A 26,970-nucleotide genomic window follows, 5' to 3' on the forward strand; every position below is an offset into this window, starting at 1 on the left:
ATAACCAGAAAAGTGTTAAACAACACCAGTTTCGCTTTGGTCTAACGTACGGCAGATATGTGTTTATACGACACCAATTAGTATTAAAACAGCATCGGTTTGATTCCAAACTGGTGTTGTTTCAATACTTCTCTGGTATGGACATATAGATTCCGGGCTGGTGTTAAATCCCGTGTTAAATCAACACCGGAGTTTTTGTGTATAGTTTCCAGATAAGGAAGAAAATAGAATATCATCTATGAAACAAAGTGGGACTTAGGGAGATCCATTCAGAACGCAGTGACACTGATTTCTTCCGATTCCTTATCCTAGCTGCTATCATATATCGTCCATGTGGCATGTTTTTATTCTTATTTAATCATTTTAAATCTCAAAACTTCATTTAAAAAAGTTCGAATGTGCTATACTAGCTAGGCATTCATACTCTCTCTTTAAAAAACCCGACCGAATTGGATAGCCTATATCTTCACGAGATTCGAGGCCTAGCTGGCAAACTCTGACAGGTTGAGTGAATTTTTAACTAGTGAAATTTATATGAAAGATTCATATGCCTCACTCTAAATTCACTCCAAAGTAAGTGATACTTCACGTCACTCCCAAGGGAGTGAAAATTCACTATTTTTTAAGAGAGTGGATGTAATGATACCACATTCATGGCCTATTTACAAAATGAAAATGGATTTTATATTTTGATTAACGGAATATAGATAGTGATATTTCAATAAATCTTTGTAAAAGGGGGATCTGTTGTGTTTTCTGTAGTTATATTCGCGTGTGTGTTTTCGCTCCATTCTGTTTTTGATTGCTCGCTTGACCTAAATGCTTTTCATATTTGATAATATATGTCTTCACCAATTGCATACCCCGCCCACTCGGTATCGATTTTATATTGTTATTCATGATATCTGTAGTAGCCGTGGGGGCGTATGGGGTTGTGCAGCTAATAAAAATTCTTCTGACACTCCCCGCCCCCCCCCCCCCCCCTTGTTACGAGCTCGGTAAACTATTTTCAATATGCAGTTCATATCTCTGCTGTTCTCTTGAACTCTGTCTTTACTCTCCATTCAAAGAAACCAGTAGCCCGTGAGAGAAGCATAAAAAGCATTCTCCTCCTCCGCGATATATATGTGTACGGTCGATCGTACACGCTCCGATCCACTCTCCACAACAAGAAATTCACCGTACCGTGTGCATGTATGTAAAATACAGTCCATATCAGAATTGCTGTATACACAGGACTCGGGCGGCTAGCTGATAAACTAAAGCGGTATATATCTGGGATTTTTGCTTGATTTTTCGCTATTATAAAGCCCAAGGTAAGTCTTGCATCTACATCCTTCGTCTTTTCATTGATGGTATGATTATGATCAAGATTGATAATTCTATTCTATACTGATCATGATGATTAGAGGATGTCCTACTCCTAAATTGCCGAGAGAGAGAGATAATAAGAATATACATGTACTTGATAGGGGGTATCTGTGGAATGTATCATCTTCCGTGTTATAAAACCTTATAATATTGCCTTGCGGTATTAAATGTTCAATCCATTTTTCTGCTCAAACTATCCTGTTTGAGAATAAGGTTACTAATCAATGTTCTGATCTGATGATTACTGTAGACATGGTGTTGTCATGTTGTGTGATTGAATATGAGAAAAAGGCATACTGTGCTTGTATATATCACCTCTGTCTCCCTCGGTCTATATCTTCCGGGTAATACATGTAATATATGTCTTCTCCGCGACTCTCTTGTATTATCTGGTATACCGTATATCATCTTCTCGTTATCAACTACTATACCATATCCTGCATGCCTGTTCCCACATTAACGTGGGTCAATATTAGCATTGTAGGCCTATATAGCATTTATAAGAAAATTGTAAATACGAAACTGCAGACAAGCTTTCTTACTTTGACTCTTAATTATTATTCTTGCTGTATATTTTCTTCTATGAAAGTACACAATTTCCAACATTGCGCCTTGAGCTCTCGGGTTTGTTGTTAAAGCAGTTTAAACAAGTGGTTAAATTCTTAAACTTGAAAGTTTAATTTGTAATAGATTAAACATGGTTGTTTAAAATGTTAAACAACTATACTGTAAGGTAAACAGTTTGTATAATATTTTAAACATCGTTTTTACTGTGCATAGAGAAGCATTATAGAAGAGAGTTAACCTGGAAGTTGAATTTTTCACAATTTAAGCAGAAAATATAGAGAATATGCATTGGGCCATTTAAAACTGAATGTTACTGGTGTGGTATACATAATAAAGTAGCAGTTAATTTACATGACATCAACATCCCTCATATCATTCATAACAAAGACCTATAAATTCCATATTTTTCTTTCTTGAAAAGATTAAATTCCATTTTTAATAATGTGCATTTGATATATAATGTAACACTATTTATGGCAAATATTACATGAGGTGAGCTAAAATGTAGATTTATCGGGTTCATATTTCATGGAATGTGGGAAAGCTGTAATGTTAAAAAAAGAAATAAATCAAACAAACCTGGGAATGGATCTTAATTCTCAAGCCTCCTTTGATATTTGTTATTTGCTTTTTGTATTGAAATGAACGTGTGACGTCATGCTGGAATTCCCCATTTAATTATATTTATCATGGTTCCATCCAAGTGATCCCATAAAACCATGATCTGAATTTTTCTCAAACCTTCTTCTGATATTTTTTTTATTGAAACAAACGTGACGTCTGCAGGCTGGAAGTTAGTGAACCCCATCATGCAGAAAAATGAACTGTGTTCAGGTTCTGTCATGTCTTAGATATTTAAAGGGATGGTCCAGGCTGGAGATATTTATATCTCAATAAATAGAGTAAAATTCACAAAGCAAAATACTGAAAATTCGATCAAAATTTGATAATAAATAACGAAGTTATTGAATTTTTAAGATAGTTATTTATTGCCGCAACTTATTTCATCATAATGGAGACACACCATTTACAAATGTATGAAAAAATGAAACAATTATGATTTAATGTAATAACATAAGAAAAGGGAAAGTGGGGATGTGACATCATCAGCCCATCTAATGAATATTCATTACGATGTGCATATAATTACTGTTTTCACAAAATATTGACAAAATTTAAAATTCAGTACTTCGTTATTTGTTATCTGATTTTGATGAAATTTTCAGCATTTTGCTTTGTGAATTTTACTCTATATATTTAGATATAAATATTTTCAGCCCTGACCATCCCTTTAATTGTGAAGTCAGGCGATAAAATATTACATTCAACAAAGTTTGTTTCTTTGGGCTCACCCGACCTTGTAATGTTGTTGTCTACATTTAACACTCGGCATGAAGGAGTGCATTTTGAGGTGGGGTTCACTAACTTTTTTAGCGCAATACTTAATGTATACACTATTATTTTATTATTTTCCGAGGATACAAATTTATTTGTGTTTAATATGTCAAACGACCGTTGTATCAATGAAAACATTGGTTCCTTTAAATCCATTCTTATCTTTTCCCCTTTTCACCTTTTCTAAACTTACTTTAATCTACCCTTCCCCGTTTTAAGTTAAATCAACAACAAAAAGTTTTTAATTCATTCTAAAGATAGACGGGTTGGACACATCTGAAATTATATTTTCCTTTAAGGTATATCAATTCCTTGTATTTTGCAAACTAAAATGTGAATGTCTGTGAACTGAAATCAATTGATCGATTATCTTTTTTTCCCTCGAATATTTTCACAATAACTGGCAAAATATAAATTGGCTTTAGATAATTATACCAGGGGCGTCTCCTAAGAGTCTATTGGGAATTTAGCCTACATTCTTTTAGGGACATACGATAATAACGATGTGACATAATTACTAGCATGCATCTCTAATTTTATTATTATTATTATTATCATTATTTTAAGATGGCGAGTGGAATGGATATGACGGCGGTTGTGGAGTCGATGAACCGAATGGAGAAACTCTTAGAGAAGATAGAGGATAATGGACGAACAGAAGAAGTGGTACACAAGAAACGTACAGATGGCCAGAAGGTAAGGAAGGGCTATTCACGCTATCCCTGGGAAGTGTTGTTCACGTCATTTAAGTTTTATTATTTATTCTCCTCAAGTATAAAACACAATACAATACAGATATGCAAAGAGGTAAATACTTAGTACTTACAGAGAAAAACAGAAACTACCCCCCTCCCAAGGGGGGGGGGGGGGGACTCGAACAGGGTAGTTCTAAGCAGAACACTAAGTATGTTGACAAGCAAAACCAGAAATACAAATCAGAAACAAGTGATAATCATAAGATAAGAAAACATCGCACCGAAAAAAAAAACGCCCGCAATCATACGAGGAATGGGGGGGGGGGGGTGGAGGTAGGCCCTATAACGTAAGCACATTGAGAGTGATTTACTTTGAATTCGTAAATACATTATACACTTTTCAACCTCGCTTTGAATGGAGTTATACTTATAGAGAGACCTTTGTAGCTTTTCTTCAATTGAAATGATTAGGAGGTGTTTTCTCCTGCCGAATGTCCGAAATTCACTCTTTTTTTTTTTATATTTCACCATTGATATGATTTTCACTAAGCGTTTTCCATCCTCGAGGCAAATCATACAGTGAATATTTTGTGAGTATAATTAAATTACAATCATTAATTATGCGGTATGAAATAACATCGTCATCATAACCATTATGCTTCAGCCGTCATAAATTGTCAAGTTTCTGTTTCCTGCTTTCCCTCTCTCTGTGGGGATTATAACATTTAGAAGAAATTGTGAAATCGTGACTCAATCATTCATGCATTATTATATGAGCTGTTATAATTCCCTTGTGTGTTGTTGCCTAGAGAGAAGAAAAAAATATTAGAAGTGGGCGTTTTTGGTATGTCTGATATGAACCGCACAATATACACACCCATGCGGGTTTTGAACAACATTTTTGTCTCGCATGCGTAGCAAAGCGAGACTATAGGCGCCGCTTTTCCGACGGCGGCGGCGCCGTCGTCAACATTGAAATATTGGGGATATTTGTGGAATTGTCATCATAACTTTAAAAGTCTATGGATCTAGTTCATGAAACTTGGACATACATGTAAGATCACTTAGAGCAGCAATGTATCCCTGAATACCCTGTGTGCATTTCAGGAACATGGCCAAGATCAAAGATCATATTAAAGGTCAATGCTCTCTGACCGTGTTGGGGGTATGTGTTGAATTGGCATCACAACTTTAGAAGTTTATGGATCTAGCTCATGAAACATCGACATAAGGGTAATCAAGTATGAATGGTTGTTTTGCACATGTCCTAGGTCACATGATCATGGTCAAAGGTCATTTTGGGTCAATGGATATAATATTTTATTATCATATCATTATAGTGTTTTCTTCTGTGAATAATTATTCATTGGCTGTTTTCAAAGGAAGCACTGCTGCTATATTGAATTGCGTAATGCAGGTGAGACTGCCAGAGGCGTTCCACTTGTTAATCTAATTGGTTGGAGAGCAATTTCATAACATAACCCAGGGTGCTACATAAGCACTTGCCCGATTGCCCGGGGCAAGTAAAAGTTAGAGTCGGGCAAGTGTTTTGAAGTTAAGACAAAAACTACTTGCCCGACTTGGGCAAGCAAAATTCACACAGTAGAAAGCAAAATTCTCACAGTAGAATGACCAAAATTAGGGTCGATATGATATGATATTGACCCTAATTTTGGTAATGCAGGCAAGATAAAAATCACTTTGGAAAAAGAAATGCAATAACAAGGTAGATCAGTTCATGTCAAAAGGGAGAAAAGGGTCAATGGTTTATAAAACCGCAAAAATTTCTTTTTAACAGGTAAAACTTTTTTTTTCAAGGATTTTTTCGGGCAAGTGAAATAGATTTTGGGGCAAGTATATTCCAACTATTTAAAAATTAACTTGCCCGACCGGGCAAGCGCTTCTAAAAAGTTATGTAGCACCAGGGCTGCATAACGAATACTGATATGTTCATTTATCTGTGTTTTTTTTTTGGTAATTCACTTTCGATAATAATAAAGCCGATATATTTTTAGTCTCTTTTTTAAAGTGTCAGTTTTTTTAATTTTCATTGTTGTCCCCTTTACTTTTGTCTTTAATTTATCCCCATATTAATAACCGACCGAGGATTAATTTTTAAAGGCTTGCTCGCCATGCTCCCTCACAATACTATTAGATAGAGTTATATTTAGAGGCATTTTCAGTCTCTTGAATGTATCATTGGACACCCTGCCAATTCCCCATTCACTGATTTTTCTTTGCTATTTTTTGTTTTATAGTTTTTGCCTTAAATTGGTTTTATTCCCCTTGCTAAATATAAGATTATCGACACGTTGTAAGGTAGATAGGTTATGTAATTTACTGAAACATTATTGTGAAATAGAGAGGGGTTCTTCATAAAAAAATCGTAAGTTTGATTTATCATTAGATAATAAACACGTACAGTTAATAGTAGTAGTAGTAGTAGTAGTAGTAGTAGTAGTAGTAGTAGCAGTAGTAGTAGTAGTAGTAGTAGTAGCAGTAGTAGTAGTAGTAGTAGTAGTAGTAGTAGCAGTAGCAGTAGTAGTAGTAGTAGTAGTAGTAGTAGTAGTAGTAGTAGTAGTAGTAATGATAATAATACATAGAATTTGTATTGCGCACTTTCCATCTAAATTATGAAATGCTCAAGGCGCTTCAGATCAATTTGCAGAAAGGGAGAGAAAAAAATGTGGAGCAAGTTTGCACTATAATAGGATAGCATTCAGTACATATTGTTATATGTTGCTATGAACATGATTTCTTAATCACTTTTTTTAGTGTAAAGTGATTGAAATGTTTACATGCTTTTGATTTTGAATAAGATTCCTATGAAAGAATAATAAAGTGACTCTTAATCTTATTCCACATATAGGTTTACTGTCGGATGAGAGTAAACATTATCACGATCGGTGATATCGATACTATCAAGGAGGAGTTTACGTGTGAACTCGCCCTGACTGTCAAATGGAAGGAGCCCGCCATCAGGGGAATGAAGGCAGAGGTGAGAGACTTCTTAATGATGTATTCGGATTAGGGACTCTTCTTCTTTTTCCTCCTGTTCTCCTTCTCTCCTCCTTCTTACTATTTTTCTCCTTCTCCTCTTTCTTCTTCTCCTTCTCCTCCTCCTTCTTCTTCGTCTTCTTCTATCCTCTTCTTCTTTTTCTTCTTCTTCCTCTTCTGTTTCTTCTTTTTCCTTTTCTTCTTCTTCTTCTTCTTCTATCCTCTTCTATCCTCTTCTTCTATGTTAAAATGATTGATTTTCATTTGCTGTTCATGTTCCTAATATGTTAATTTTCATGATTTTGTTTTTAATTTATGAATTGCGGATAATAAACAAAAGCAAATACTAATCTTCTCCGTCTCATCTTTCCTTTTACCAATAGGACATCGATTGGGGTGAGCAATGGGATCCCAGGATCTATTTCTTCAATGCTGTCAGCATTGATAAGTACGAGGTCAAGAAACGGCTCGGTCTGAAATCGGCAGACGATGATGAAGGGGATCCGATACCTGATGCTCAGCTATCGATCAGAATGAAGGGAGTTTTCAAGTCGTCCATGAATCTCTCCAATTTTCCTTTTGATTACCAGGTAAATTATAAATCAAGGTTCAAGGTTTATTCATATCAACATTTCACATTTTCAAACATCAATAACTCAATACAAACAGTAAATGATTTTGTTTCCAACAAAGGCGTGTCGAATGATCCGTGTTTCAAAAGAGAATGGAGTTATGGGAAGTAAACAATGCACGTACAATGCATTTCTGATTTTTTTCTGGAATTTCAGCGGACTTTTTTTCAGGACTTCAAAGAATTTACCCATCTTACTCTCAGACTCATTAAATTACTATTACGCTAAATGATTTTTTGACCTTCATAGCAAAAGCAAACGAACTATATGACTGTCATCTCGGAAATACTCATAAATGTGTATTAACGTGAATGTGACTTGTGACTGCTTAAAAGCAACCGAATCGTAATGAAGAAAGTTGCTCGCAGATCGTACCTACGAGATATTTTCTCTAGGAATCTCGTATCTCTGTATTAAAAATACCTTTTTATGTCATTCTCGAAGGATCTGAAGATCAAGATCATGTCAGACTGGCCAAGGAAGGTAGTTGAATTCTGCAAGGACATGAGTCAGAAAGACAGTGTCCGGACAGATACTTTCACAGGTGAGAACAGAAACACTCAGCGCCCCTCCTCTCGACACACACACGCTCACCCACACGTATTCACACGCACAGAACGACATTGTCGACACAGATGATGATAACACACACCTGCAACCCTCCCTTTTCTTCGGGTACACACCCACATACACACCCTCAGAAGGGCAATGTCGGGACAGATACATGAGGTGAGAACACAGTCACCCACCCCCTCGTGGCACACTCCCACATACATGAGGATCGATGTTGTCCATACAGATACATTGATAGGTGGAAGCACACACCCTCAACCCAACCCATCTTTCAGGGCATCCTGACACAAAGTGATAACCACAAACACACCCACCCACACCCTCACACACACACACACACACACACACACACACACAGAAGAACATAGTCTGTACAAATACATTTATAAGTGAGAACACACACCCTCATCCTTCCCCCTCCGGGCATACACCCACATACACTTACCTAAAAGAACATCCCCCACCACACCACCTCCAGGCACACACACACACATATTGTCTAGACACCCACATTAACAGATGAGAACACACACAAACGAACTGATCACCACTCGTGGCACACCCACTCCCACTCACAAAGAAGAGCAGTGTCCGGACAGATAATACAATAGCAGGTGAGAACACACACACACGCACTCACTCACTCGCATCCTAAATCCCCTTCTTCCCGACAGTTGCCAGACAGATGCATTTACAAGGGATATACCAACATCCAAATGACCCCCCCCCCCCCCGCCCAGTCCTTCTGACACACATATGCACATAAACCATCAAAGATTGTCCGGGCAAATATGTTCATAAAAATATAAAGTGGGGGTGATGGTGTCACAAGTCCACTTGTCGTTTCTGTTTAGCTAAATGAAATTATACAATATTTTATCCTCATTCTAGCAATTGATATCGATTGTAACTTTCATGTCTGAATTTCATCTCAATTCATGGTGTGACAGGACGTGTACCCGGGGATGTGTCAACCCCCACTCCCCCTCACACACACACACACACATACAAGATAGCTTGGTGATTTGATCACTTGACCTTTTATGTGAACAGGTGAACAGGAATGGGAATTACAGAAGCACGTGTCTGCCAAGGAAGTGGAGGAAGAGAAGATGACATCGGGGGCTGTAAATACCTACCCACTCTACAACATCGTGGTCAATGTCAAGAGGAAGGCCAGTTACTACATGTGGAATGTTGCCCTCATCATGGTAAGGCTTTAACAATCCCTTTTCATCCTTCAAACTTTGGTTAAACATTAAATTGCCAGTTGTGGTAACGATCTGAAATTAGATATTAACAAAACAATCATGGTATTCAGCAAGATGTTGGGTCTTTTGACAAACAGTTTTTAGGCTTTCCCATTTGTGCTTATCTATGTTAGCTTAGCTTAATGAATTGTAATCATTACTTTTATTTATCCCTCATTTCAATCCTTAAAGTAATTACTCATCTAGGGCTAATTTGCGAAATGTGTAAAAATTTTCTGGCGTTTCTTCCTATAAATTCGTCGTAATATATTGTCCCAAAACATTTATATTGGAAACTCATATACACAGTAATTCCCTTGCACCCCCAGTTAGGAATCGCTATCGCATATAACGTGAGACAAATCCTTGTGGTATAATTAGATACTTATACGTTTTTATATCATAACACTTGCAATTAATATAATTAGGCATTATTATGTTTCAGTCTCTCGCATTTCCGGATCCCATAATTCGAGTTTAGTTTTGGTTTCTTCTCTATCAGAACCAACACACGAAATTTCTGAATTAGCTCATAAGCCATTTACACCTTTCTATACCATATTATAACAATTAATTCAATTAACCACCATTATGGGATCCCATTTCCTCTTATAATCAGAGTTTTGCTTACATAACCTCAAATAAAATCGTTTTTCTGTTTCAGTTTCTGATCACCCCGCTTGCCTTCACATCTTATGCAGTGGGTGCCGATGCCCCGGAAGACAGATTAAGTGTGACGTTAACATTGCTTCTCACCGCTGTTGCTTTCAAGTTTGTCGTATCACAGAGTCTACCGAACACATCATACCAAACACTTCTTGTAAGTAATACCAAGTTGTTCGTTTATCAAGAAAGGATATGAATTTGGTTTCTCAAATTATTAAGTTTACACATTTTGACTTACGCCAATCAGGTCATAAAGAGGTAACACAATGACATCCCTTTATGAACAAAGGGAAATAAACTGATTAAAGGCTTTTTACATTGTCATAATGAGAGTATAACATCATATTGTAATTTGAAATACAGAAGAGGGAATTAGAAGATAAATATTTTCCACGTGGTATAAATGGTCGTTATTTCATTTATGATTGATTTGTTATAAATCAAAGAGTGAATTATGCTTATAAAAATTAAACCAACCATTACTGACTCAAAGGTATCAACTGCTGCACTTTCATTCCAGTGAACATTGTTAAAAATACTTTTCCATTCATTTTAAGGGTTTTTACCAATTATAATGAATGTATTCACTAAATTTCCGCCTGCAGTTAGAATTTCATCCTCTGCTCTGTAAATGATCTTTTTTTCTCAGATAGTGTTGCACAAAATTTGCTGGTAGTCTATGTTCAAAATTACTTTGGGTAATTTGATAAAATTGAACTTAAATATCAGTAAAGATAGTCATATTTTTGCTATTGATACTGGTATATTGCACTATTCTGATGCAGTATTCATTTGAATCGTTTTAGATGTAAGTAATAGTAGTATAAGTGGTACTACCGTTATTGTGGTAGTATAATTGAAGAGGATAAGTAGAAGAATAGTCTAATTATATCAGAAGTGTATTGTAATCACTAATATTGTTGTCAATTTTATCATCATTATTATTATTGTTCTTATTTTTTAACCATTATTCTATTATCCTTATTATTACTGCATTGTAGTACAATGTTTTCATTAATATCAGTACTATTTGTTTTAAGGATGTTTTTATTGTATTCTCTCAAATCAAAATACACATTCCATGAACAAATTTTACATATTATTTGAAATACGATTATAAATTATACAATAAATCCATATCTCCTATAATTATACAAATTATACATCAAACTTCAAAGATACTGGAAATGAATATTGATGTGTTTCAACAATTACAAAATGAAATATTAACAAGATGTATCAAAATTAATGACAAGAGAGAAAAAACAAAGATAAATAAAGGTGATGTTCTACCTCCCAAGTCCCAACCCCCCTCCCCGTCCCCAGGTAAGAGAGCACCCTCCCCTTTTATGCTTACTCTCTATTGTCATTGCTATCGATTCTGTTTTCTCTTGTTTTATTTTTTATACTTTGTTTTTTATTATAAATAATATCAAAATTGTATTACCACTAAAATTTTAAATACTATGATCATTACCTATATATAGGATTACTACGTTCTCTGGTGTATGACGTTCCTGTGTGGGGTTGTCATCCAAAATGCTGTAGCTTCTTTGTTTCCACTTGATAAAGTATGGGAGCAGTTTGATCTACCCTCTCTCTGTTTCCTGGGCGGTCTCACCGTCCTTCTCAACTTTATTTTCATCGTAGTCGCTTGTTGGAAGGTGAGTAGTGCGCCCTCAGTCTTTTGATATTTCTTATCATTCAATAATATCAGGCCCCACTGGATATTTTTGATTGAATTTACCTCGTTGTCGCAAAGTAGATTCCTTTCCACTGAAATTTACTATGTAATGGGATATAGTTCTGTGGTTCTGCCTTTTGGTGATTCCACCAGCCAACACGAGAGGCCGTCTTTTCCGATCGCATTCTTGCTCTAGTGGATCGACTATGGGTTGTGTCATTGCGCTGTCATTGCGTCAATGAAAAACATTAACAGTGCTTCAAGCAAAAAGGGAAGTAAAAATGATGAAATGCATAATTATACATACAGAATTAATATAGAATTAATTAGTAATTAACATAATTTTTACCTATGTTCTTTTATTTTTCCCTTCAGTCTCATAAAGTTGGATCCCAGATGCAAGAAGCTACCAACAAATACAATGTAAGTATTGTCCGTTTATTTCAAAGACTTTTTTCTTAAATTTCTGTCTTTTCAGATATTAGTATTCTTATAATTTCAAGATGCATTTATATTTGAAATCCTATTTTGAAGATTAGTATATCGTATGTAAAATTAAAAGCAAATTATAAATGTATCTCACTATTTTATGCTAGTTTGTTCAGGACAAGGGAGCCTACCGATAGACTTTTTAAAATCTCTGAATTGAAAAGCTTATCGGTTGGCTGCGTAGTTCTTGCGAAAGGAATATAATTGATGGTTTTAATATACACAAACAATTATCATTTTTTTATTAATAGGACCTTTGTGATGAGATTAAGGCGACCAAAGGACGAGGCAGAAACTACAAGGTAGGTATATAGTCGTAATTAAATGAAAGATATTACTCAATCCGCACCATTGCTCCCTGGAAGTGCACGTTATGTTTGCAAATCAAAAGGGTTTATTCTCATGGTTAAATGAAACCGAAACATGTATGAGCCTTGTACCTCCATGGGACACTGATTTAAAAGCAATCTTATTAGCACGAGATTTCAGTTAAGTCTTTTAAAAAGATATTTAAAAAAGGGAGAAAACCTTTCGTCAACTCATTAGAAACAACAGTTGGTATAGGTTATTATGTTAAACAACCTGATATTTCTTTTCTGAGATTTATTATTTTGTTCCCCCCTCCCCTCACAACTCCCATAAATGCACCCTCCTCCAGTCACCCTCCCACTTTTTCCTCACACCCCAACGCAAGGATCCCGCCCTGAACACAGCATTTTTATACAAATCCTTCAATTTAGCATCATACATTTACCTTATATATACTTATTTTGTTGTGACATAGCCAACCATTAATTTTATAAGCATTGTGATTATAACACCGTTAATTTTTTTTTTTTATATTTCCTTCTCCATTTCCCCTCTCATTAATATTCATCAATAACTTTCATTTGCTAAACTTTTTGCATGTTCTTCACATTCTGTCATCTTCTCATTTGTTTCCATTTTCCCGTCCTTTCTGTTTTCATTATACTATCCTTTACCATCACACAGGTAGAGCCGCTAAAGTGAGCTCATCCGTAAAAAGGACGACAGTAATGTTTTCTTTCCGTCCAAGACACTTCAAACATGGAGTCCAAACGAAGATGCCACAGTTAGCGAAACTGTATTTGAAAAAAAAAACGCAATCGACGTATTTTCTAAGCATGTATTTCAAGTGGCATGCTTTGCTTTTCACCTTTTAAGCATTATTAAAATCTTTTAAACCTTATTAACAAAATTCTGTGTGTTTTTTCTTTCTGTTTTAATTTTCACTGTTTTTTCAATCTGTCTTTCTTGCCAATCTTTAATTTCTTGTATTTCTTTTGTATTTTGCTTTTTTCTCTTGATCTTTACCCCCATCTACATTCGTTTTATCTGTTGTGATTTAATCCTATCTGCCGCAACTCTTTCCGTCCCTCCTTTTCATTCCCGCCCCCCTCTTCCTTCCTATATCGTTCTTCTCTCTCTTACTTCCTCTCCTTCTATTTTCTCTTCCCTTCTCTCTTCATCTCCCTTTCTTCTTCTCTCGTCATCCCCCTTTCTTAATCTCTCTTCTTCCTTCATTCCGCCCCCTCTCTTCCTCTCCCCTTTTCTCTCTGTTCCCACCCCTCTTTCTTTCTCCTCATCTCTCTCTCTCTCTTCATCTATCTTTATAACAATGTATAATAGGGTACGATGGGTGAAATGAGCATCCAAGAAGAGAGAGCTCCCCTGTCGAACCCTGACACAGTCCAAGAGAGAGGCCGTTATGACCAGGTTTAAATCCCGCGCCAAATGCTTTCAAAAAAATATAAACACATGACATCAGTAGATGCTTGTTATTATAGACAGGGCACTCTTACAAATTATTATTTCATTAGGGTTATGAGTTATATGTAGTAATAGCGAGACAGGGAGGAGCTGCCTGAAATGTAACTTGTTGGTCACGTGACCAAGATAGTATAGTTTTTTTTTAATTTGTATATTGTCCATACCATCCACTCTCTTCTTTCATCAAAGTGATGTGACATGAAATACATGTTCTTTTTTCTTCCTTCTACTATATAGATGTCAGTTTTATAATTATGATCGTGAGTTCTTTCTAGTTCTTTTTTTTACACCAATGATAGTGCAAAGTGAACTAATTTCTGAAAAAGGGAGACGGGCCAGCGTTCTTTATTTTTAAGGGAAAATAGGTATGCATTGGATGACGATGAGGATAATGATCATGGGTGATCATGATTATGAGGGTGATGGTGATGGCATCTTTATATGCCGGATAGCACCTGGTTGAAATGCCATGAAGGTATAATTTTAAGAGCATTTATATACTGTAGAGTAAAATAAAACTGTGATACGATTGAGTCTCGCGCTGATTTCCCAACCCCCCCCCCCCCTTGCCCCTGCTTTTAGACGTCCAATTTGGGTTACAAGTTTATTTTGAATATTATTGACAAATCGGATGCAAAAGTGAAAAGGCTCGGTCGTTGTGTTCGTTTACATTGGTTGAAAATGTTGTGTTTTATCATTGTAAAGCACAATCCATTACAATGTGGAAAAGATATTCATTAGTCATCGCCCGTACACATGATTTGCATGGCTTGTGGCATTTAGTTTAATGCCAAGTTATTTTGAGATCATTTGTATGTATTCGTTTAGTTTGAAGTATATGACAGGAAGGCTTATACCTCTGAAGAAATATGGTTAAAGAGGCTTTGTGAATGAATGGATGTTTTGGGAACAGAATTTCATTATAGTGATTATACCTGTATATTCGACAGAAATGTTATGTTTATATCATAGATACTAAAGCTTATTAGATTCATCTTATAGATATAGATATCATCTTATAGTGTTTTTATTGAAAATTGTACATTTTATGCATAGATTATTTATATGCCGATGTATTGAAGATCAATGGACATGACTCAACAACATATTTCTAAACTTGTGTATGTTTATAATTACTATTTTATACATTGTTACGCAGGGTTTGAAATAAGTAGATTGGAGCACACGTGATGATTTTTAAGTATTCAACACTGCTGCGTTGTTTTTAAATTTTTTTGCTTTTAAGATTTGAATATTTTAATTGCAGTTGAAATTGCAATTTATTATCATATAATACTTGCTTAGAAAGGATAATCTAATTTTTAAAAATCTTAATTCATGTTCTTTTTACGGTAACAATTTCGTCACTGCGATGGTCATTCGAAAAATTACAACTTCTAAGTGATCCATTTTGAAAGCTATAAATTTGTAACAAACTATTTTTGTTCTAACCTCAAAATGAACCTATATTGGGAATGGTTTACAAAGAATAATTTTAGACAATGATTATTTTCTTTGCAGAGGTATGAAACTCACAATAATTTACATTCTCATTAAGCTGTATACACGCGATGAATGGATTTGCGTGCGTGATCGTTTCAGCAACCTATTTTGTTTTTAATGACTGTTTTCAAATCAGTTTAGCGAACATTGATTTGATTTTTCTACTCTACTGTGAGCGTAAACATTAAACTTATTTACGTTTTGAATATCTATAGATTATAGACTCATCTAGTTTAGATGATATTTTCAGAAAAAATATATACGTCGTATCTTATGCAAGAAAAATGGAATGATTTCTTTTTATTAAAGATTAATAATTTTAGAGTATGATAAATTTTACTCACCGACTGATATTGTTGTTGCCGGCTAGGTGAATGAAGATTAATCGAAAGGCGCGGAGTGATAGATTTATCGGTGGATTTATTGATTGTGTAGATCATTGATCGCCTGCTTGGTTGATTGCATTGTCTGATTGATCAGTTCACTCTAAAAAATGAAACGTTAAACCCATTTTAAAGGCTGGAGGAGTGACAACCTCTTCCAAAATGTTACATCCAACCTTGCATAAAGCTGAATCCAACTTTTTAAGTGTTGGGTCGAACCATGTATAAGTGCTTATTGTAACATTTAAGAAAGGTTGTTACTTCTCCAACCTTTTAAATGTTGATTTAAACATTTCATTTTTTAGTGTTGAATGATAATATATATTGATAATAATCAGTAGCGTACGCAGGGGGTGGTTACAGGGGTTCAACCCCCCTCTTAATTTTTTTTACATTCAAACCTCCCTTAAAAACAATTGAAGACCTTTTTTTATCTTGTAATTTTTTTTCGGGTAGGAAACGACCTAAAATTTGTGGTGAAAGAAAAAGTTCCCTTTTCCCTGTGCACCCTCCCCCCCCCCCCCCCACTTTCAACTTCCCTGTGTTTACACTTACCTCTGCGGAGGACTCACTTGTGATCAATAAATTGTTTACAAGCGATTCCCTCAGTATGGTTAGATAGGGCAAACATAACTTAGAAAGTATATGTGTGAGGGGTGTGTGCAGGAGTATGTGTGAGGTGAATGTTTGATGTATATAATTCTATTTATTTATTTATCTATTTATTTATCATTAAGAACCTACTATCAAGTGCGTCCCACAAAAAACGAAACCGAGATTTATGAATGGTTTATCATAATAACCTATAAAAATAATTAAGTCATAACAAATACATGACCGTCATTGGGAAGCTTCACCTAATAAAAGATTTCTAATTTACGCATGAGTGAGCAAAAACGATTTGAAGAAAGGATACCAAAAAGTCACTTGGCGGGCGATATCTGGATTTCAAAAAGAAAATCACATATTTTAAAAATTCAATATCTGCTCTTTAAAATGATATCTCAATCACAGAAAATTGCAAAGAAATGACAAAGTTCTCTTTATTTGAAATAAGGATTGAATTTCGATAATTTCATGCGAGCTTTTAGACTGACTCACGTACTCGGCACTCCGTTTTGTTGACGATCAGCCATGTGTTAAAGGGATGGTCCGGGCTGAAAATATTTATATCTTAATACATAGAGTAGAATTCACTGAGCAAAATATCGAAAATTTTATCAAAATCGGATAACAAATAATAAAGTTATTGAAGTTTAAAGTTTAGCAACATTTTGTGAAAACAGTCGTCATGAATATTCATTAGGTGAGCTGATGATGTCACATCTCCACTTTCCGTTTTCTTATGTTATTACATAAAATCATAATTTTTTCATTATTTCATACTTGTGTGAATAATATGTCTCCCTTATAATGAATTAAGTTGTACCATAAATATTTAATGCACTAAATCAGTTGTCAATCCAATTTTTCTAGTTCTTGGAGGAAAAAAATTGAATAAACATAATTTCATATAATAAAATACAAAAGAACAAGTGGGGATGTGACATCATCAGCCCACCTAATGAATATTCATGATGACTGTTTTCACAAAATATTGCTAAACTTTAAAATTCAATAACTTTGTTATTTGTTATCCGATTTTGATAAAATTTTTGGCATTTTGCTCAGTGAATTCTACTCTATTTATTAAGCTTTAAATACTTTCAGCCCGCGGACCATCCCTTTAAGTCAACTGTGCGATAGCTCGGTGTGAAACCCGTGAAAACACATTTGTTTAATGAAATTGTGGAAATACAAGCATTGTTTCGAAGGAAGAGAAATAATTTCTTGACCATTTTCTGTGATTGAGGTATCAAATTAAAGAGCTGAGTTGCCGCATAAGATTTTCTTTTGAAATGCAGATACCCCCGCCAAATGACTTTTTGGTATCCTTTCTTCAAATTGTTTTTACTCACTCCTGCATGCGTGTCTATTGTATTTGTGATTAAGTTATGATAAATCATCGCTAAATCTCGGTTTCGTTTTTTTTTTTGGTGGGACGCACTATATATAGACGGGTCAATATATGGTTTGACCCGGAACAAATTGCAACAAATAATTTTTCAACGGTAGTTTGTACTATTTGACCTCAGGAATAACATACTAAAAATCTACCAAAATCCGCATCCGGGAAAGTGGTTATTTTCAAGATGGCATCCAAGATGGCCGCCATTCACTAAAAAATGATATAACTCACTCATTATCCACCCTAGAATCCTATTTGGGTTCATATTCCATGGTCCAATGGGTAAAATAATTTATTTATACAAGTTAGAGTGAATATTAGCACTCCAGGGTACCAGGAAAATCCAAGATGGCGCCCAAAATGGCTGCCGTAGTCTAAAAAATCCACAATTCATCTATTACTTAAGTGGCTTTAATTTGGTTTCCTTCCGATTGTTTTAATGATGAAGTAGTATGTCGGGACAAGTTACAAGGACAGCCAGTGGTCTGGTGTGTCCAAAAATTCAAGATGGCTTCCAAAAATTGAGTTTAAAATTGCTGTTAATCCTTAAAATGGACGTAGCTCATATTACATCCACCTGAGAGATATGATTTTGGTGTCTAGACCATGGTTTCAATGGTCAAATAATACATTGGGACAAGTTACAAGGACAGTCAGTGGTCCGGTATGTTCAAAAATCCAAGATGGCTTCCAAAAATGGAGCAAAATGCTGTTGCTACTTTAAAAAACCCCAACATAGTTTGTTCAATATCCGGGAATATGATTTTTTGTGCCTATACCATGGTTAAATGGGTCAAATAATAAATTGGGATATGTTACAAGGACGATTGGTGGTCAAGTATGTACAAAAGTCCACGGTGGCTTAAAAAATAGTATCAATTAGCCGCAATGGTATTTAAAAATGGACATAGTTCATGTTTTCTCCTTCAAGGGCATATGATTTTGTTGCCTATATCATGGTTTCAAAAGGCAGAAAATTAGTTACAAGGACAGTCAGTGGTCCAGTATGTCGAAAATCCAAGATCGCTTCCAAAAATCGGAGTCTAAAATGACAGCTGTTACTTTTAAAATGGACATAGTTCATTTAAAATCCACCTAGGAGATATGATTTCGGTGTCCACACTATGGTTTCATGGTTAAAATAATACGTTTGGACTGGTTACATTGATATGCAGTTGTCCAGTTCGCCTAAAACACAAGAGGTTTTTTTTTAAAGGAATCTAAAACGACTCATATCATTCAATAGTGGTCAGAGTTCTACAATATTCATCTGCAAGAAATAATGTTGGTGTCCAAATTGTGGTATGAAGGGTCAAATGATACATTCGGACAAGTAAATAGGATGGTTAGTACTCCATTTTGTCAAATAATCCATGATGGATTCTAAAATTTCATCAAAATGGGTGCTGTTACCAACTCATGAAACAATATGATAACTTGTCCCCATGCATTTAAGTGTAGGCACCAAGATTATTTCTAACAGGTAGATATTTTATGTAACAGTAGTCACTTTAGAACCCGTTTTTAAGCCAACTTGGATTTTAAGGCAAAATGGATAGCTGCATATGGTAACCAGTCCCAAAGTATTGTTTGGCCCTTGAAACCTAGTGTAGACACCAAAATAATATCCCCATGGTGTATTTATAATGTTCTACATCCACTTTTAAGTAACAGCAGTCATTTAAGACCCCTATTTTTAAAGCCATCTTTGATTTTTGGACATACCTGACACCTGACTGTCCTTTCAACTTAACCCAATGTATTGCTTGACCCTGTAAACTCTAGTATAAACAGCAAAATCATACCTCCAAGGTGAATTTATAATAAACTATGCATACTTTTAAGTAGCAACAGTCAGTTTACACCCCATTTTTTGAAGTAATCTTGGATTTTTTAACATACAGACAACTGACTGGTCTTGTAACTTACCCTAGTGTATTACTTGACCCTTTAAAACCATGCTTTTAACACCAAACTCATATTCCCCAGACAGATATTAAACAAACTATGTCCTTTTATAAGTAACATCAGACATATTTTTACTCCATTTTTGGAAGCCATCTTGTAATTTTTGACATACTAGACCACTGACTGCCATTGTCTTGTCCTATTATATAATTTGACCCTTGAAACCATAGTTTAGACACCGAAATCATATCTCACAGCGGATTGAAAATGAGCTATGCCACTTTTAAGTATCAACAGCCATTTAAGAATCAAGTTTTGGAAGCCACATTGGATTTTTGGTCATACCAGACCACTGACTGGCCTTAAAACATGTCCTAATGTATTATTTTGGCCCTTAAACCAGTGGTTTAGACACCAAAATTGCATCTCCCATGCCGATATGAAATAAGCTATGTCCGCTTTAAGTAGCAGCAGTCAATTTAGAATCAATTTTTGGAAGCCAACTTAGATTTTTTGACCGACCAGGCCACTGACTGTCCTTGTAACTTGCCCTAATGTATTAATTGATCCTTGAAACTAGTGGTTTAGACACCAAAATCACATTTCCAGGCCGATATGAAAGGAGCTTTGTCCGCTTTAAGTATCAGCAGCATATTTTTAATACCAATTTTTGGATGCCATCTTCGATTTTTGGACATACTTTACCATTGACTGTCCTTGTAACTTATCCTAATATATATTATTTGACCCTTGAAACCAGTGGTTTAGACATCAAAATCACATATCCCAGACCAAAATGAAATGAGCTTTGTCCGCTTTAAGTATTAGCAGCCGTTTCAGAATCAATTTTTATAATCCATCGAGGATTTTTGCACATACCAGACCACTGACTTTCCTTGTAACTTGTCCCAATGTATTATTTGACCCATTTAACCATGGTATAGACACAAAAATCATATTTCTGGACATTGAGCAAACTATGTCGGTTTTTTTAAGTAGCAACAGCAATTTTCGACTCGATTTTTGGAAGCCATCTTGGATTTTCGAACATACTGGACCACTGACTGCCCTTGTAACTTATCCCAATGTCTTATTTGACCATTGAAATCATGGTCTAGACACCAAAATCATTATGTCCCAGGCGGATATGAAATGAACTATGTCCAATTTTAATTATCACCAGCCATTTTAAACTCTATTTTTGGAAGCCATCTGACACACCAGACCACTGGCTGTCCTTGTAACTTGTTTCAATGTACTATTTCACCCTTAAAACCATTGAATAAAAAACAAATTTAGATGAATTGTGGATTTTCAGCCTACGGCAGCCATTTTGGGCGCCACCTTGGATTTGCCTGGTACACTGGAGGGCTTATAATGCATTCTAGCCAAAATAAATTTTTGCACCCCAGACCATGGAATATGAACCGAAATAGTATTCTAGGGTGGATAATGTGTCAGTTGTATCCATTTTCAGTGAATGGCGGCCATCTTGGACGCCATCTTGAAAATAACCACTTTCCCGGATGCGGATTTTGGTAGATTTTTAGTATGTTATTCCTGAGGTCAAATAGTACGAAATACCGTCGAAAAATCATTTGTTGCAATTTGTTCCGGGTAAGGCTATTTTTGGTCGTATATTGACCCGTCTAATAAGCCTACATTATCTCTATGATTTCTCTATAATTGCGGATGAATACCACAAGCCGTTATTGGGAATTCGGTGAGTGTGCATCTCATCTCTATGGTGTGCATCCACACTCAACGATTCAGTATAAAGAGTAAGTGCATCGTGAGATCACGATCAGACCGGTTCGGCATGCCAGTCAAGTTCATTGCTCTTATTCACCATTGATAACTCCTGAGTTTGTAGAGATCGAGCTAACCCAGTCATCAAACTTGACCGAGTTCCCAGAAAGTCAGCTGTCTATTCAAGTAGGTAAAACAACCATCTATACATATTTCTGGTCTGCACTGTACTTGATAAACGATTATTGTCAAACTTATAGGGCATGATAAATTGAAAATGAGTTTATATTCAACTTTATCTAAATTAATTATGCTGATACAGGCCCGGTGAAAGGAATTTGAAAGTGGTATATATTATATAGCGGTATTATTCGAAATCGATGAACATTATGATGTATCTCACTAAATGAATAATACGAACCAGCAGTGAAGCGTCATTATGAATTATGTAATTTGGACATATCTCTTTTGAAAATAAAAATAATGCCAATGCGATGCGCGAGCTGGAATATTCGCAGAAATTTATGAACATAATTTGAGCGCGAAGAGCGATCTAATCTTTTTCAGATAATGGCCCAAATAAAATGACATTTTAAAGAACTATTTGCAGAAATTTATGAACATGATACGTATCTCACTTAATGAATTTTATTCAGCACAACATAATAATCTAACCACAGTAAAAACGCTGTTTAAGATTGTTAAACACTGTTTACTATGAACCTTACAGTATTTGTTTAACAGTTTAAACAATCATGTTTAATAATTTATTGAAGATTAGATATTGAAAATTAAACTTTTTTGCTTAAGATTTAAACACTTGTTTAAACTGTTTAAACAATTACTGTAATGTTCATATAGTAAACAGCGTTGTATAATTTTTTTAATGTGTAGTGCAATCAATTTGTTCCTCCTATTTTCACGGGGTGGGATCATGGACATATTACAAATAGGTCCATGGTGGGATCAACCGACAATGAAGAAGAATTTGTAATATGAATTAAAGAGAAATAGAGTGGAACTTCTGGTTTCAGACGATTACCTTGGAAAAAGTTGGAATAACAGTATTTATCGGCATGACTGAGTATACGATGCACTTTTTCGAAGGTCACGCACCAAAATCTAAATTAGGGTGGAATCCATGCAAATAAAGAGTAAAAAGTTTGTTAAAGAGATCTGAATATTTAAAATGATATTTACAGTGCTGTTATTGCTCCTTTTAGTCTTGATTGGTATTTGGAAGTGCAGTTTCGGTCTTTTCGTGCAGCGTTTAGCGGCCAATTTGGATAAGGGAGCAGATGCGCTGAGGTCGCTGAGGTGAAATAAGGGAAAGTACTAGTAAAATAATTTCTTGGTTCTCATTATAGCATATGTCAACTGTGTGTGGTCTCTCACTGAATGTGTGTTAATAAATAGTCTTAAAATATACGTTTTCAGATATCTACTAATTTATACTACAGAAAATACATTGACCTATAATATTTATTGTGTTTGTATAGAGAAACTAAAATGTTTTGAGAGGAATTAAAAGTAATTGTACATGTTTTGCTACTTGGTAACATAATTATTGCGGTATAAATGTAGTGAGTGGTTAATTAACATCATTCAAGTGGGTCTATATTACAAGACTACACTAGCATTGTGGGTCAGGAAACTGGCTAGGTATGAGTAGTTGAGGACTTGAGGAAGAAAATTAAGCAAAATGAAAGTGTGACAAATAGTCTTTCGCTATTCATGTCAGTTTAACAAAATATTGTTAGATGAGTGAAATTCATGCCTTCTTTCAGGTCAATATTCCTCTTTTGTCACATGGAAACAACTATCTAAATTAAAACAATATTAATTGCATCAGCCATGTCATTAAATCAATCCCATCTAATTATGGCGAATACAATGAACAAATTGGGCGGCCAAGCGGCTGCCATGATAGAGGGCAACGTCATTATATGCTTTCTTTGATTGAATTATACGTTTTCACTTACTAAATAATACATATAGAATAATACATTTGTAAGCCTTTTCGTCGAAACTTGAAAATGGTTTTATTTGTACCTACAGCAAATTATTCCACATACACCCACTCCTGAAAGAAAATTACATTGGCAAAGATCTCTTAAATCGATTGACGATTTAGCTGGCTTTACTGTCGACCCCCCCCCCCCCCCCCCCCCCACTTCAGTGAGCACCACTTACTTTTGAATAGTCCGTGAAAAATGATTTGGGCAGGCAGGGCTTGAAAATAGAGTAGAAGTAAAGATTAAGTTAATCATGATAACCATTGGATTTCAGATAAGAACGGATTGATTTGGAGATATCTTTTACCTTTTTAGCTTGTTTCCTTCCCCAGAACACTTCACACACACACATACGATCGAGGCCTCGTGATGATAATTATCTGCTTTACACGGAGCTGTGATTCATATAAAATGGCATATACTTGGGAGAAAAGTTTGGAGAAACAAGAATTAAATGAAATGTTAAGCCAAATGATAAAAAATAGTAAAATAAAAAATGTTTTAAAAAATGCTGGAAATGTCTGAAATCAGTGGTGTAACTACGGGGGACGGGGGCACGTGCCCTACCCCCAATCGACTGGCAAAAAACGGGGGTTGGGGGAGAAAAGGGGAGAAAGAAAGAGAAACGTAGTGGGGGAATTAGACAAAATTATTGTATATTACATTATGTTATAATATATCATTTATTATATTGTATTACATAAGAAATATTTTTACATTACTCTATGAAACATGATTTGCTTAGGGCCTATATAGAGTCTATGTGATCATCATTTCAGATATAAATACATATCAAGCTGCTATCTTCATGTTCAAATACAAAAAGGGGATACTTCCCCCTTCTTTTCAAAATATGTTCACAATCAACAACACCATCCACTCTTATCCAACACGAAACTCTGACAAATTTCATCTGACAAATCCAAAACTAATAATAGCACACATATCAATTATAGACATTACGGTGCAGATTTATGGAATAATTTATCTCCTGACATTAACTTGTGCTCTACACTTTATTAATTCAAGGCTGTTTTGAAGAGAAATACACTGTTAAAATATAATACCTAATATCTCTGTGTGTTTCGTACCAACCGATATTACAACCCCCCCCCCCCCCCACGCACTTGCACTTTCACTTTTATAAACATGATTATAACTTCCTCATTTTAATTTTTCTTTCCCTATCTACTTTTTTGGTAATATTCCTATTTTGTGCAATAAAAGATAAGTCTCTTTTATTGCACTGTTTGTCTGATTTTCCTTCCCCTTTCCTTTGAGGCCTTTATCAATTTCAAGCTCTAAGCTTAAGATGAAGGTCTCCCACATTTCAAAATGTATTATGTCGGTATATGAATATATATAATTTTTTTTCCGATTTGTGTTTATAATATAAAAAAAGAAATTTATCAGGTATAAATTTATTTCAATTAGATTGTATATATATGCATATGTTATTAATTATGTCATTTGCTTATTATGTTATGCTAAGAAAAAAAATGATTACACTTGTATATACTTTTGTTATTGGAATGTGAAAATAAATAAATCAAATCAAATCAAATCATTCGCAGTGCTCGCATCGTCTGATTAATGAGATAATCATGTTGTACTAACATCCCGTTTTCAAGTCAATATACAGCTAGCAAATATATTTCCTCGCACTTCGACTTATTATTGTTTTATGTACAGTGATATATGCTTTTTTTCGTGACTTAAGTGATTTGCCCCCTTTTAAGGTCTGAATATAAAACATTTCCAGTCCTTGCCTCCGTTCGCATTAGTGGACTGGTGAGATATGTCTGCCCTTCACGAATTCCTAAATACAGTTTTTCTTGTCTGAATATCAAAAATTTTCAGCTCGCGCTTCGCCCTCGCATTATTTGATTAGTGAAATACGTATGGTTTTTATTGAATTCCTGCAGCCTTAGAATGTCCTTCTTCTTGTCTGAATTTCAAAAATTTTCAGCTCGCGCTTCGCGCTCGCGATATTTGATTAGTGAGATACTGATCATATGTTCATAATGACTACAAAAAGTGCTTCGTGTGTTTAGATGTAATTCTAACAAAATTAGCAAGCGCTTGGCGCTTGCATTAGATATTTATGGTGAGATATGTATATGCTCTTCATGAATTCCTAAAAAATTTCCCTGTTTGTGGTCAATATTCACAAAAAAATTCAGCTCGCGCTTCGCGCTCGCATTGTTTGTTTTGTCAGACGTATATCATTAAAAAAAATTGCTTATAAAGTCCATATGATATCAAAAATGTTCAGCTTCGCCGGCGAAACAAGTGAGAAGCATATTCGTTTAATGGCACGTCCAGTCCTTAAAAGGTCTCTCTTCGGTCAGTATACCTGGCTGGAAATTGACCGCGCTTCGCGCGCTCACAAAGTGACTCAAAATTTTTGCTGGTGCCCCGGCCTCGGGCAATGCCATGACACACGGTACGCCACTGTCTGAAATAAACTCTCCTCAGATCCAGCTGGCACAAATAAATGTGCTTTGTGTTATATGGGTTTAATGGGTGGCAAAGTTGTTACGAAATGTTAAAATGTATTTGGTTGGCTGAAAATGAAAATGCAGAAGAAAAATATGAGAAATTGTAAAGCACAAACGTTTGTTTTCGCCGGTTGGGTTTTCCTTGACACAGCGTGAGAACTGAGAAGTAATGGGGAGAAAATGAGCTGCGCAAACCGATTTCTGCGAGCCGCTGTACAAAAATGAACGATGCTCATACAAGTATAACATTCTGTCAATAAGACAATGTATATACTGGAAGATTATCCCCATGTTCTTTTCAACCCCCCAGGACTTTTTCAAAATGTAAACTGGGCTGCATGCATGTTGATCATGCTTTCCTTTATATATTTTCTAATTCCCTTAGATACAAACTCCCTTTCACCCTATATATCACTGGCTGATCCAGGAGGGGGGGGGGGCACAGCCCGCCCGTGCCCATCCTTTTGAGAGGCACAATTAAAATTTGTAATGTAAAAATGCCGTCAAAACAGAAGTGTGCCCCCCCCCCCTTGAAAGTGATAGACCTAATTTTTTTTTTTTGCTTGTCAAATTTTTTCGTGGACGATATATGCCCTGAATTTTTGGTTAAAACCCCCCCTTTTTTTTTGCTCGTCAAAATTTTCCTCGGGAAAATGTGCCCCCCCCCCTTTCGAAAAATCCTGGATCCGCTTCTGAGATATATGGTATAGGTACATAAATTGCAGAAAAATTCCTGTTTCATGAATTTACTAGGCTTACAGAATGATTCTGATTTCTGCAAAATCTTATTTTT

The 26,970-nt window shown here is 35.4% G+C and overlaps 1 protein-coding gene across 2 annotated transcripts; it reads left to right on the forward strand.

The window, feature by feature from the left end:
• Positions 1-870: 870 nt before the first annotated feature.
• LOC129257788 (uncharacterized) lies at positions 871-15,947 on the forward strand. 2 transcript variants are annotated; one of them, XM_054896185.2, is made up of 11 exons: positions 871-1,316; positions 3,901-4,029; positions 6,898-7,026; positions 7,409-7,615; positions 8,102-8,201; positions 9,284-9,441; positions 10,145-10,300; positions 11,634-11,810; positions 12,206-12,253; positions 12,571-12,621; positions 13,970-15,947. In XM_054896185.2, the coding sequence occupies exons 2-11, from the start codon at positions 3,901-3,903 to the stop codon at positions 14,060-14,062; spliced, it is 1,248 nt and encodes a 415-aa protein (XP_054752160.2). In that variant the 5' UTR covers positions 871-1,316; the 3' UTR covers positions 14,063-15,947. The 2 variants fall into 2 exon arrangements, with proteins under 2 accessions (XP_054752160.2, XP_063952502.1); XM_064096432.1 differs by having other exon boundaries at positions 908-1,316; positions 13,313-15,947.
• The last annotated feature ends 11,023 nt before the right edge of the window (positions 15,948-26,970 follow it).

The sequence above is a fragment of the Lytechinus pictus genome, chromosome 3, assembly GCF_037042905.1.
Source record: "Lytechinus pictus isolate F3 Inbred chromosome 3, Lp3.0, whole genome shotgun sequence".
In the NCBI taxonomy this organism is placed as follows: Eukaryota; Metazoa; Echinodermata; class Echinoidea; order Temnopleuroida; family Toxopneustidae; genus Lytechinus; species Lytechinus pictus.

Excerpts from the sequence above, each read along its gene's own strand:
- LOC129257788 (XM_054896185.2), top strand. The coding sequence starts at position 3,901 with ATGGCGAGTGGAATGGATATGACGGCGGTTGTGGAGTCGATGAACCGA. Across the intron at positions 4,030-6,897 it reads AACGTACAGATGGCCAGAAG|GTTTACTGTCGGATGAGAGT; the intron begins GTAAGGAAGGGC and ends TTCCACATATAG. Across the intron at positions 7,616-8,101 it reads ATTTTCCTTTTGATTACCAG|GATCTGAAGATCAAGATCAT; the intron begins GTAAATTATAAA and ends TCATTCTCGAAG.